The 13688-nt window shown below is 40.0% G+C and overlaps 1 protein-coding gene across 1 annotated transcript in view; it reads right to left on the bottom strand.

Annotated features, from left to right (window-relative positions):
- Window positions 1-597: 597 nt before the first annotated feature.
- FBXO9 (F-box protein 9) overlaps window positions 598-13688 on the bottom strand; it is a 44600-nt gene continuing 31509 nt past the window's right edge. Inside the window, exons 12-13 of the mRNA XM_030315719.1 lie at window positions 11690-11841; window positions 598-1205 (exon numbers count right to left, since the gene is read on the bottom strand). Of these exons, the coding sequence (XP_030171579.1) occupies window positions 1097-1205; window positions 11690-11841 (261 nt within the window). The 3' untranslated portion in view covers window positions 598-1096. The remainder of the gene's footprint in view (window positions 1206-11689; window positions 11842-13688) is intronic.

Below are 13688 nucleotides of genomic sequence, written 5' to 3'. Positions count from 1 at the left end.
AAGCAGAAGTCTCTTCTCACACACATGCTGAATGCTTGGTTTTCATCTTTAACATAACATGTAGTAACTTTCTCCCACACCGAATTGTAGGAACTTGGGAAGCATCTCTTAATGTCAACATGAACTTGAAAGCAACTGGCTGCAGATGCTGATTTCTGAAAGGACGGGAGCCTTCAACCCCAGCTGTGTCTGAATGTCCAACAACAAAGCTGATTCCAGGAGAGTTCTGCCACACACAAACTCTGAGACCACACAGCAATGGCACCATTATCAGGGAGGTAACACAGCATACTCAGTGGCTGGCTCTCCCCCCACTTTAATTCTGGACAGAGTTGGGCGTGGGTTGATATGATCATCTGCTGCTCTTTTAGGAACAAAGGTGCCCAGCTGAGTTTGTTGAAGGGCTCCAGGCCAGAGTTCAGTCTGTCACTTAATGTCACACATCTGTAAGGTGCCTAGATGAGGCTGGAGTATGGAGAGTGACAATCTGTGGCCACATACGGAGACCACAGATATAAGGAGGCAGATTCCTAGACCTTCGCTGGCTACCCAGGGCTATGTTTTATTCCAACATTTAAAAAAGGCCATCTAAATACATTTTCTTGAAAGAAATGTTTATTATGTTTATTGGTCAAACAGTTTCAAACAAATCCAGAACAAGTTTTCACATTTTGAGCCTTTAGTGCAGAGAGACTATGTCATGCGTGAAAGAAATGCTGGTCCAGTGGAGCCCTTCCCTGATGCAATTAATATTGGGATGATCAGGCAGAAAGAGAATTATGTGACAGAGCTCTGCTCAGAAATCCTCTTGAAAAAGAACAGGATTTAAAGCTCATTTTAAGGTTTGTCACAACATAAATGTGCTTAAACAACTTGTAATCTCAACTTCTTAATTTCAAAACAAAATACCCCAGGTATCAACTATCCCTTTAAATAAAAAAAATAATCAATTTATACTCTTCTTAAAAGAACTCTAACAATGTAAAATAAGTTCCAATTCCATATATATATATATATGTACATTTATAACTTAGGTGCTCTTTTGCTCTATATACTTTGATTCATGCAACAGTGACAGAGGACTGGACGGGAGGCCCTAGAGAGGCCTCTCCGAGAAAGCAGTGTAGCTCCTCACTCTGGCGAAGAACAAAGGGGTGTACATCTTGTCAATCTCAAAAGCAGTGACTGCAGTCTCTGCAGTTGATCTGCAAGAAAGCATAAAAAGACCAGTTACAAGGAAGTTGCAACTTATTTAAAATTCTTCCATCTTTATAGGGGAGGGCTTATCTTATATTTTAGTCTTTATTTTTAATTCATCTCAGTAAATTCTACATGATAGAGGCATGATAAAAGAAAACCACAGGCCCCAAATGGTGTCACTTAGACCAAGTTCCCAAACCAGGGCCTAATACATAAGCGAAATGCAATTTCAAATCAGTCAGGAATTTTATGATGGGTGCCCATGCGTCTGCCACATGGGCCCTCTCCATCCCCCAGAGGACGAGGAGGTAATCTGCATGGGAAGACTCCCTGCTCTTTCCCTCTAAGTGAAAGCAGCATTGCCTGGGAAAAGCCTTTTCCTTTATTAATAACCTTTTTGTCCCCACCCTCCTACAAAAACCTTCCATTTTGTGCAACTCCTCCGACCTCCCCTCTACTTGTTAGATGGGATGCTGCCCAATTAGTAACTTATTTAATAAGGCCAATTAGACATTTAAAATGTACTTGGTTGAATTTTTGTCATTTAACACATTTGGTGGCAGCAACAGGATCCCAGGTGAATTTCCAGCAGCACTTGGGGACAATGAGAAACAGGTATGGTACCTGTGACCCTTTGAGTTCACTGCCTTTCTCACCATTTTCAGGGCTGTGGGTAAGTTCCTCTCAGTTCTGAGTTTTTTGTTGTTGATGTTCAAGCTCCCCATCTAGCTGGTTTTCCTTTACAGGGCAGGTCAGCTTGAGGTGGCAGAAGGGTCTGCCTGAGCCAAGCCCCTAGCCTTGCAGACCACAATTTCCTGGTAGAAAAGAAGGTTCCTCTGGAATTGGTGGTGGTGTGCACAGGGCCTTCTTACAGGCCGAAACACTGAGGTGCACGTTTCCCAGGATGGTTTTGTGCAGAAAAGGCTATCAATAGTGGGGATCTTGGAGGCCAAAAAGCCGCACGAATTGGTGGGTATGGGTGGAGCACTTAAAGGCTGTTAGAGGGCTCCCCACCTCAAGAAGTCTCCTGGGATAGAAGTTGGTCATGGAACAGGTTAGACAGGCACTAGGTCACCTACCAACCTCAAGAAACCTTCCAGGCAACAAAGTAGATTGTAAAACACACAGTTCCCAACCCCATGGTGCATCCCTTTTAGGTGTTGGTTCAACTTGGAGAAACGCAAAGGCCTACCTAATGGGATCCTTAAATCCTAGTAAGTCAAGCATGCCATGTTCCAGCACACCTGCTTATTCCGTGTCTAAGAACTCTAGTCCCAGAAGTTTTAGATATCCAGCAAAAATGGCAAAATCCTCCTAAGCTTGTTTTGTATCTGAGGAACTTGGCTTGGTAACCATCAGGTTGGGTGCCCCAAAAGGCAGCTGAACAGAAATGTGGGTTAACTCCGTGGCTAGGGTCCTACCAAACCGCCGCCAGCCCTCAGAGGAATTACAACCTAGAAATACAATAGCCAGTATGGGGAACATGCCAATTAGATGAGATCATTTAAGAAGTACACTTGCAAGCAAGGGTTTCCAAATTAAACAGGATGGGAGACCTGTTTTCTGGCATGCAGAGGCTTTCAAAAGGTTTTAAAATTCCAAAATAGTTTCACTGAAAGATTTGATCACAGGAAGTTAATGAAATATTAAACACAAAAAAGGTAACTATCTAAAACAAGACTTTTAAGACTGACATGACTCCTAGTGCTTCCTCTCTGTCTTCCTTTGGGTACTCACTCTAGTCTGAATTTTTTCTTCCACTCTGAGAAGGCTAATAAAACCATAAACAAAATTCTGCCAAGTTAATGGCCTTACAGGCCATTCCCTGTTACCTACCTTCAATATCTACCTTCAAAGAAGGGCCCTCATGTGAACCCCTCTCAGAGTTGATGAAGCTGAGGGATTTTTCTCATAAGCTGCTACATTATTCTTTAAACAGTCAAGGGTAAACTGGCAGATACAGATACAGATCTTGCCAAAGTGATCCTGGAAAAGCTGGCAGAAGCCAGCAAAAGGTGAAAATTCTTACTGGAACCAGCTCTTCCAAATCTGTCTGCCCAATTAAAAAGAAAATAAAATCACACTGTCCCTTCCCTTCTAAATCCAGACCCATTGGTTATTGATCCCTTCTCTCCCAGGGACGGCTATTGCCTCCTTGCTGGTCTTGTTTTGTGTAACTGATCTTGGTTTTCTGCCTGCCTGGAACATACAGGTTGTTGGTTCTTTCTTTTGGCCATCACTGTGAGTGGTTCTAGATTTGGGAAAGTTGATATCCCCTACACTCTCTTTGGTGACCCATCTTATACCCGAGGGAGGCTATTCAGCATTGCCAAAAATACTTAGAATTATGTACCGAGAGGGGAAAAAAAGCAAATTGAGGGCACTGTAGTTGGATAGATGGAGCAACCTATGATTTCATTTGAATTCAATCCAATTATTTGAAGAACTGAAAGCAACTGGTCCTGATGTTACAAATCTTTACAAAACCAGAAATGTAGCTCTATAGGCAATCATGAGTTCACCTATGCCTCTAGCAATCCCCAGACTTGCCCTGTTTATCTCAAACAGCTTGTACATTATTGGCCTTAGGAAACCAAAGTTCCTCTAAAAGGAGCTTGCATTTTCCCCTGTACCTTTTAAATCTAAATGTTCAATGTTCTACCTGGTCTTCTCCAGGAGCTCTTTAGTCCATCTCGTTAAAATGAAAATTTAAGGGAGATAATTCTTATCAAGAAAAAAATAAAACAGAGAAAGATTTTTTGGAATTTTAATTACCAAGGACAAGCACAAAACTTAATATCCAAAGACAGATATTAAAAAAAAAAAAAAAGCTTTACCCCCTAACCAGGTAACCTTAACCTATTCATCATCTACCAGAAAAACAAACTCACATCCAACTTTCATTAACTAGTAAATCCTGTACTGATTTCATAGCAGAAATTTCAAAACCAGCTCTAAGTCCCTGAGCCTGTCTGTTCACATGTGTCTACAAGTGTGTTATGTGTTACTTTCTACCTCCGCATGGTATTGCTAAAACGAATTTCTAAAAAAGCTCTACGTAGTTGGTTTGAAGGCAAGTGCCTGTAAGGATGGGCAGTCTGAAACTCAGAAAGAAACCCAAATGTTTAAGTTCACAGGTTTTGGGAAAATATTTGATATAAAAAACTAGATTATGGTTGATGGCTTAATTAAAACAAACATGTTTTTAGTTATCAACATTAAATATAAAACTTACTCTACCTGAGTTTACTAGCTATTTAAGTTCACGTTCTCTCTTATAAGATGTAGCCACACAAAACATAATAGCTTAGGATAATGGCTGACTTTAATGTCTAATGTTTAATAAAGTTCTTGTAGGTAATCTAAACATAATTCAGGATATTTCAAAAATAAAGACAAAAGTTTACAAATGAGCTTTTCAGCAAATTTTCCCTAAGTTTTTTATTTTTTATTTGGATAGTCTAAAACCTTGAAGTTTTACTGAGTTAGGTTAAATAAGTTAAAGTCATTAAATATGTAGGTCATTTCCAAATAAGAGAAAATTCTAAAACATTAATTAGTAAACATAGGCTTATCTACTTTTGGCTTCCTATTACAGAGAAACAAAAAGATATTTAAACAAGCTAATGCTACATTAAAAAATTTAAAAAGGTACATGCTTATAGAAATTCTAAAATATATTCATAAATATGCAAATTAAAAAAATCTAAGCTCACTTCTTAGTTTTCACTAGAAATTAAGGTTTCTTAAGGGTTAAGAATTCTAATATACATAATTAAAGCCACTAAAAATAATTAGGGAAACATCTGTATATGCCAGGAAAAGTAGGATGTGTTTTTAGTAACAAAAGGTATGAGAAATGGAGATGTGTTTTTTGTTGAGGAAAAAGAAGTTTTATCCTAAAATGAAGCTGGCTGTTTAAAGGGAAAAAAAAATTTTAAAAAGGACAAAAAGTGTAGAAAGAAGTGGTGGGGCCCTTGGGTAGCTCAGTCAGTTAAGCGTCCAACTTGGGCTTAGGTCATGATCTCACAGTTCATGGGTTCAAGCCCCGCGTCGGGCTCTGTGCTGACAGCTCAGAGCCTATAGCCTGCTTCGGATTCTGTGTCTCCTCTTCTCTCTGCCCCTCCCCTGCTCCTGCTATGTCTCTCTCTCAAAAATAAATAAAAAACATTAAAAAAAAAAAAAAGTTTGTAAAAGGTTTGCAGAAAGAATCTTTGAAAAGGAATTTTAGGGGCGCCTGGGTGGCGCAGTCGGTTAAGCGTCCGACTTCAGCCAGGTCACGATCTCGCGGTCCGTGAGTTCGAGCCCCGCGTCGGGCTCTGGGCTGATGGCTCAGAGCCTGGAGCCTGTTTCCGATTCTGTGTCTCCCTCTCTCTCTGCCCCTCCCCCGTTCATGCTCTGTCTCTCTCTGTCCCAAAAATAAATAAAAAACGCTGAAAAAAAAATTTAAAAAAAAAAAAAAAAAAAAAAAAGGAATTTTAATGTGTGGTCAAGCTGGTTAAGATTAAAACTTATTTTAAAAAATGAGTTTTAGGGGTGCCTGAGTGGCACAGTCAGTTGAGTGTCCAACTTGATTTCGGCTCAGGTCATGATCTCAGGCTTGTGGGATCAAGCCCCCTGTCGGGCTCCACTCTGAGTGTGGAGCCTGCTTGGGAGTCTCTCTCCCCCTCTGCGCCTCTCCTCTGTTCTCATGCTCTCTCCCTTACATAAAAACTAAATAAGTTTTAACACCAAAATAAGATGGTGTAAAATTAGAGTCTGGCTTTCTGTTAAGAAAACAAAGTTTTCTTGGACTTTGGTCTGCTTTTGATAAATTGCAAAAATGTCTTTACCTTTTAAATATTAAGTTTCATAACGATTTGTAATCCTATTTAGGCAAGTGCTTTAAAACCCTTCTTAAAAATTTTTGAAAAACTTCCAAAGGACCTGTTAAACTAATGAGGCTTACTTAGTATGCAAATTACATGGAAAGCATTGTCAAATGAGTTAACACTAAGCCTTCTCTATGTTTGTAAAATTGTGGCACATATGGATAAAGTCTACTCTGCTTCCATAAAAATGGCCCCTCATCACGAGACTCTTGTCATCCTGATGTCCTTGTGACATGGCAGCAGCCTGCTTCTAAACTGGAGAAATGGAGCTGAGTAAGTAATGACTGCAAATGAAACCAACACTTGGGTTATGGGAAACCCAAGATGGCCTGGTTCTTTCTGGCTCCCTGGCAAATCCCATTTTTTTTTTTTTTTTTTTAAGTTTTATCTATTTATTTTGAGAGGAAGACAGCAAAAGTGAAGGAGGAGCAGAGAGAAACAAACAGAATCCCAAGCAGGCTCTGCGCTGTCAGCACGGAGCCTGATGCAGAGCTCAAACCCACAGACTGTGAGATCATGACCTGAGCCGAGATCAAGAGTTGGACAATTACCTGACTGCACCACCCAGATGCCCCACAAATCCCATTTTTCAATTGTTGCATTCCTACCACAGGACATTTAAAAAGACTCAGATTATAAACAGACATTGATAGACTGGTTTTGTAATTTTTATAGATGTTTATCAGCAATATTTGACCTGACTGGTCACCACCACTCCCCTCCTCCCAAAAATCTACTTTTGTTCCCAGAAGCCTTAAACCTCCACCCTCTGGACTCAGAATACTTGCAGCTGGACTTCATTCAGTTGCCACTTAGTATGGGTTATCAATAAATGTGTTTTTGTTATTATATGGGTGGTTTCTAGATGGGTCATGACTGCTGTAAGACAGATGCCCTCACAGGAAAAAATAAGTAACATTAAAAAATGTGTTTCCCATTTGGGGTATACCTTCCACTTCATCTCCAGTGATCAAAGCGGCCATTTCACCGGACTAATCATACTAGCCTTCTTGGAATTCTTAATGAAACCTTACAAACTTCTTGGAATTCTATTAGTACACAACCTTCTGCTGAACCCCTGTTGTCTCATGCTCATATAACCAGCTACTACAAGTCTCTAATGTCTTGTGTTCAAGCCTGACATCAAACGGTTCAAGAAGCTTCTGGATCCCAGTTCAGAGAAACCTGTTGATCACAGTTTAGAGCTTGGTGACTACATAAACGTCAGAGGAAAACAACCCTCCAGCCCCACTGGAAAAGGACCTTACCAGGAGTACCAGGTGCTCCTGACCACTGACCCTCCTCCAAAACTAAGAAGTATTAAGCCCTGCGTACACATCACACAATTAGAGAAGGCTCCACCTGACACCTGGTCCTGTACAGATGCTGGAGACCTCTGTATCAAATTGACAAGGAAAAGATGTAGCTGACATCAAGGTAGACTCCTTCCTTCCCAGATGATGGATCAACACCTCATATGCTAACTAAACGTAAACGCCTTTCTCCTCTTCGCCTTTCCTTCATTCTGGCATTGGCCTGGAAAGATAACACCCTCATCTGTATCTCCTAGGCCATTGCTAAGGGAGATGGGGTGTATAACCTCTGGAATTTCTCTAAATTTACACTGTTGAATTAAAGAAGACCTATGAGGGGCGCCTGGGTGGCGTAGTCGGTTAAGCGTCCGACTTCAGCCAGGTCACGATCTCGCGGTCCGTGAGTTCGAGCCCCGCGTCAGGCTCTGGGCTGATGGCTCGGAGCCTGGAGCCTGTTTCCGATTCTGTGTCTCCCTCTCTCTCTGCCCCTCCCCCGTTCATGCTCTGTCTCTCTCTGTCCCAAAATAAATAAACGTTGAAAAAAAAAAATTAAAAAAAAAAATAAATAAATAAAGAAGACCTATGAGGAGACATTCATGATTCAGATTCACTCCTTTTCACAGGTCCCTATTTTCTTGGTTAGGGATAAATATAAATGAGGCTATGATCAAGAACTTCTTAATTCTCAAAAGTATTGCAAAATCTGCTGCTAAAGCAGTAGCACAACAGAGATTCTTAGACTCTCTAGCCAAAGTTGTCCTTGATTATCTTTTAGCTGAACATCTTGTGTTGTGGCCAACACCACCCACTGTGACTGGATTAAGAACACTTAGGGGGAAGTTAAAACTCAATTATATAAGATCACTGAGCAAGCCCCTGGGCTTAAAAAGATGACTCCTTCAGCAGGGTCTTTGACTTGTTTTTTCTTGGTTTGAGTCTTGGAGACCATGGCTCTAAAGTATACTCCCACTATTGGGTATAAAGTAATAATCCCTTTGATGCATTATCTTCTCTCAAAATCTTTGAATGTATGTTCACAGCCACTGATCAGCAAGCAAATGATCTCCTAAGACTGGAATGTGAACCTGAAGCTATGACCTAGCAACATCATAGAGATTAAGGAAAAGAATCAGGAGCTATAGGTACCACACAAAGGATCTACAAAAGCTGTGAGAAGTACAGAATGGTAATTGACAGTTGGTGCTAATGCCTTAAATTTTTATCACATCTCTCAGTTAAGCTGAGAGTCTGATCAAAAGGGGGAACTGTTAAAGGGGGAACTATTAAGAAAACCACAGGTCCAAAATGGCATCATCAGAATGAGCTCCCAAACTGGGGCTTAATACGTAATTTAACTGCAGTTTCCACCTCCCTCAGAAATGTAGTCTTAACTGGTCAGTCAGGAATTTTCTGATGGTACCAAGGAGTCTGCCACATGGGCCCTCTGCAATCCCCAAAGTAAGATGAGGTAGTCTGCATAAGACACCTAGCTTTTCCCTCTAAGGGAAAGTGTCCTTGCTTGAAACAATCCTTTTCTTTTGTTAATAACCTTCTTGCTTGGCTCTCCTATAAAACCTTCCATTTTGTACAACTCCTCAGAGCTCCCCATTCATGAATCTTTCAATAAAGCCAATTAAATCTTTAAAATTTACTTGGTTATTTAATAGGCATATTATTAAAAAACTGATAAATTTAGGGGCACCTGTGTGGCTCAGTTAAGCAGCCAACTTCACAGCTCAGGTCCTGATCTCACGGTTTGTGAGTTCAAGCCCCATGTCGGGCTCTGTGCTGACAGCTTAGAGCCTGGAGCCTGCTTCAGATTCTGTGTCTCCTTCTCTCTCTGCCCCTCCCCTGCTCTTTCTCTCTCCAAAATAAATAAATATTAAATTTTTTTTAACTGACAAATTTAGAAAAGTACAAAGAAAAATCACTCATAATTCCATCACCTAGACATAGCATATGAATTACAGTTGACCCTTGAACAACGCAGGGTTAAGGACGCCAACCTCCCACACAGTCAAAAATCTGCATATAACTTTTGAGTCCCCCAAAACAGAACTACTAATGACCTACTGCTGACTGGAAACCTTTCCAGTTACAGTCGATCAATACATATTATGTATGCTATATGCATTATATACTATAACCTTACAATAAAGTAAGCTAGAGAAGAGGCAAAGTTATTAAGAAAATCATAAGAAAAATACATTTAAAGTACTCTATTTATTGAAAAAAATCCACATATAAGTGGATTCATGCAGCTCAAACCCATGTTGTTCAAGGGTCAACTGTACTTCCTTCCAAGGACCTTAACCTGTCTATTGAGCTTTTCTATTGAGATCATACTGTTAGTAATCCTGCTTTTAATTTAACATTCTGACATATGCATTTCCTCCTATCAATAAATACACTTCAGAAGTCATTTTTAGTTCCTGTGTAATATTTCACTGTCTGCCTATATCACAATTTACTTAATAATAACAATCCCCTTTTTTTGGAGATTTAGGTTGTTTTCACTGTTTGGTAATTAAAAATAATATGATATTTTTTATTATATCCTTTGAACAAATTTCTAAGAATAGAAATTCTAAGTTAAAGACTATAGGCATTTTAAGGATCTTGTTAAAATGTAATTTATAAAGAATTATAGGGGCGCCTGGGTGGCGCAGTCAGTTAAGCGTCCGACTTCAGCCAGGTCACGATCTCATAGTCCGTGAGTTCGAGCCCCGCGTCAGGCTCTGGGCTGATGGCTCAGAGCCTGGAGCCTGTTTCCGATTCTGTGTCTCCCTCTCTCTCTGCCCCTCGCCCGTTCATGCTCTGTCTCTCTCTGTCCCAAAAATAAATAAACGTTGAAAAAAAAAAATTAAAAAAAAAAAAAAGAATTATAGTCCTATAATAGAATTTAATGACTTAAATATTTGCATGATCAACAGCATGATCACAGTTCGGAGGGAGAAGCAGCAGGTGACAAGTTAAACTACTATAGCCTTTTATTTGTCTCCAAAAAGGTGAGACATAAACAAAGGCTGAAAATTCAAGTGACTTTATAAATATTGTAAGGAAATCAATGTTATCATTAGCAGTTATAGATGACACCTATCATGTCCTTTTTCTCCTAAAACGTGATGCTATTTGTTTGGTTTTACTCTGGGTTTGGTATCTTTCTTTAAAAAGAAAAAAAAAATTCCACGCACAATTTTACTAAGTGAAGCAAAAGAGGAGGTATAGGACTGGTAGGTAAGAATTAAAAGAAAGAAAAATGCTTTCTCAGTTCTCAGGACCTTTCATATGAGTGGGGGGAAAGTTCCTTGTAAGGTGGAAACAAGACGCAGAAAGTTTTCGACCCTGTGGTCAAGGCTATGAGGTAGGTTAATAGGAGATGACCTCAAAACTTGTCTCTGAGAATTTTGGATTCAATTTTGGAACGGAGAACCCTCGACCACACACCAATATTCCTTTAAACCTAGCAACAGTGAACCTCAACATCCACACAAATTGCTCTTTCTCTTATCTCTGTACTGCTCCTTTCTCACACATATTCTTCTGCTCATTAACTATTTCACACAGGTAATCCTAACATAAAGAGCTTTAAATTAGGAATGACCTGATAGATTTGGCTTTTGAACACAGATCTTTTTAGAAGACTTATTACTCTTCTACCTACCATTTTATTAAAATCAGTGTATAATCCCTGAGAATAAACACAATGGAAATAAGTAAAAAAAATGGTAAGACTGAAACCCAGGGGAAGAAAACAGATCTAGTGTTTTAAAAGTGCCTTGAGTAAGTCAACAAGTAAGTAATGCACGGACAGCTTTGAGTGACTGAGTACCATTCTGCTTGAGGAGCTCGACTTTCACTTCCAAAGTGGCGGCACCAGTTCCCACTCCCAGGGGCACTGGGGAGAGTTCTGCCTCCTGGTCCACTCTCAGTTTATCTCCTTTCGGCAAGTTTCTTGGTTTGCAGTTGTTGTTTTGGTTTTTGAATGCCTGAGAGAATAACACTGCCATAGAAAAGACTGTCATTGGCCCGGGCCCTCTTCCTGGGCAGGTGACCCCCACCCAGAAAACGGAAGAACATGACCGGCTTAAACCGGCAGCACTAACTACCACACTGAGAGTTCTCTAGGTAAGTACAACAGACTCGAGCGCATCTACGGGAGCACGTAACACTCTGTAATGTAATGCTGTTTTACAATGTAATGTCAACTCTGGAGGAACTTGAAAGCTATGTGAGGGTTTTCGAAGCCTGACATCAAGTACACATTTATTGTGTAACTCTAGTATTTGTATCACATTCACCTACTTGTATGTAACATGACAAGAATGATGTATCCAGATGAGTTTGTTGAACCTCTGGTGGCCACTGGAACACAGCTGTAGCCCCACATGAAAACTCTGATCTGCTTCTGGTACGGGGACACGACGGAAGTATCTGTATTTATAGTCAAGTGGTTTCTGTAAAAGAAAAAGTATGTGAGCCATAATGAAACCTCAACTCACTGACACGTAGAAATATCATAGGAATACATTATGCAAGAGTGATGCTAAAAGTAACATGGCATCTGCACAGAGCAGAGGTGTCCTCAGTATCAAATAAGAATGTGTATGAGTGCTCTGACAAATGTTAAAGCACTCTAAAGTAAGGTTTTCTATCATCGACTTAGTTAATCATCACAGTAACCCCAAGTGTTAAATATGATTGTACATTGCTAGTTAATGGCTAAAAGAATGAAGACCTAGGGAGGTCAAACAAGTTAATCAAAATTACACAGCAGTTGCAGAGTTGGAAATGAAAACTGCTATCTTCTACATGTAAGCCCAGTACTTCTTTCTGCTGAAAACACAATTTTTAAGGAGGCAAAGGGATGAACTGGTGAAAGATGTAGAAAAAGCATAGAGTAGAACTTAACTTTTGTGGTAAGTCAATGAAGAAATAGATGTGGACAAGGTTCATTAGAATCACACTTTTGCAAATACTATTGCTAATGACACAAGAATGCCAACACTATACATGGTTTCAGTGTATCATATTCTGAAGAGAAAATTGGAACTCAATGTAGGGAGTTCCTAAACTCTTTTATTAGATAAAACCTAAATAACAAGGGCCTCACATTTTGACCTTGGAAAGCTCATGGCCAACATCACAACCATAGCAGCCACCTCTGCCTCTCAGACTGCTGCCCAGATTCCTGTAGCCTACCTGAGGCAGGCAGAGAAGGCGGCAACAGATGGCCACAACGTGAAGGGACTCCGATGAAACCCTGCCCTAACTATCTCAACACATGATGCCAAGGAAGAGAGGAGGATCTGATGGGAGGAAAACGTTCAAAAACTACATTAATTATAAAAGCATTAGGCAAGTCTTTATTCCAATTACGTCACAACCGACTACTCAGGTGTATGGACTCCTTGGGTATACATTTTTAAAACCAGGACTGAAAAACGCATATGGAGAAAAGTTGTGAAAAAAATTAGGCCCTCAATGTATTAAAGACAGTTAAAAGTAATCTGGAATGTAATAATTCAATAGTCACATTTGCTTGGCATTTTTTTCCTTATATAAACACAGGAAGAAGGAAATTAGCTTATTTCCAGTATAAACTGATTGATTCTCGGGGTTCCTGGGTGGCTGAGATAGTTTCGCATCCAACTTTTGATTTTGGCTCTGGTCACAATCTTATGGTTCATGAGTTAGAGCACCGCATCAGGCTCTGCGCCGACAGTGAGGAGCCTGCTTGGAATGCTCCTCCTCTCCCTCTCTCTACCCCTCCCCTGCTCATGTTCTCTCTCAAAATAAACTTAAAAAATTGAAATTCTCTGTAAAAGTATCCCTGAGAAAGAATCATCTGTGTGAGCTAACTTAAGAACAAAATCCCTTATGATTCAAAATGAGAACAGCTAAAAACATATTCAGGTATGATTTTACTAGCTATTTCATAGGATATTTTGGGTTTACATTTTCATATGTAAAAAGCCTGGACTAGAACAAGAAATCATTTAGAGAAAAACAAGCGAATCCATAATTCAAAATACCCCACATTTTAGAAAACCTTCCAGCTCTGTTTAAAGAGATGCTATAAGTCAACATACATTTTGTGAAACGTATAAATTATAAAACACAATTTTCTTTTTGTTTAAATTTCTTTTTAACGTTTATTTATTTTTGAGACAGAGAGAGACGGAGCATGAACAGGGGAGGATCAGAGAGAGAGGGAGACACAGAATCCAAAACAGGCTCCAGGCTCTGAGCTGTCAGCACAGAGCCTGACGCGGGGCTCGAACTCACAGACCGTGAGATCATG

This window comes from Lynx canadensis, chromosome B2, assembly GCF_007474595.2.
Source record: "Lynx canadensis isolate LIC74 chromosome B2, mLynCan4.pri.v2, whole genome shotgun sequence".
In the NCBI taxonomy this organism is placed as follows: Eukaryota; Metazoa; Chordata; class Mammalia; order Carnivora; family Felidae; genus Lynx; species Lynx canadensis.
The sequence above is the reverse complement of the archived record's forward strand: the minus strand, read 5'-3'. Positions and strand labels throughout refer to the sequence as shown.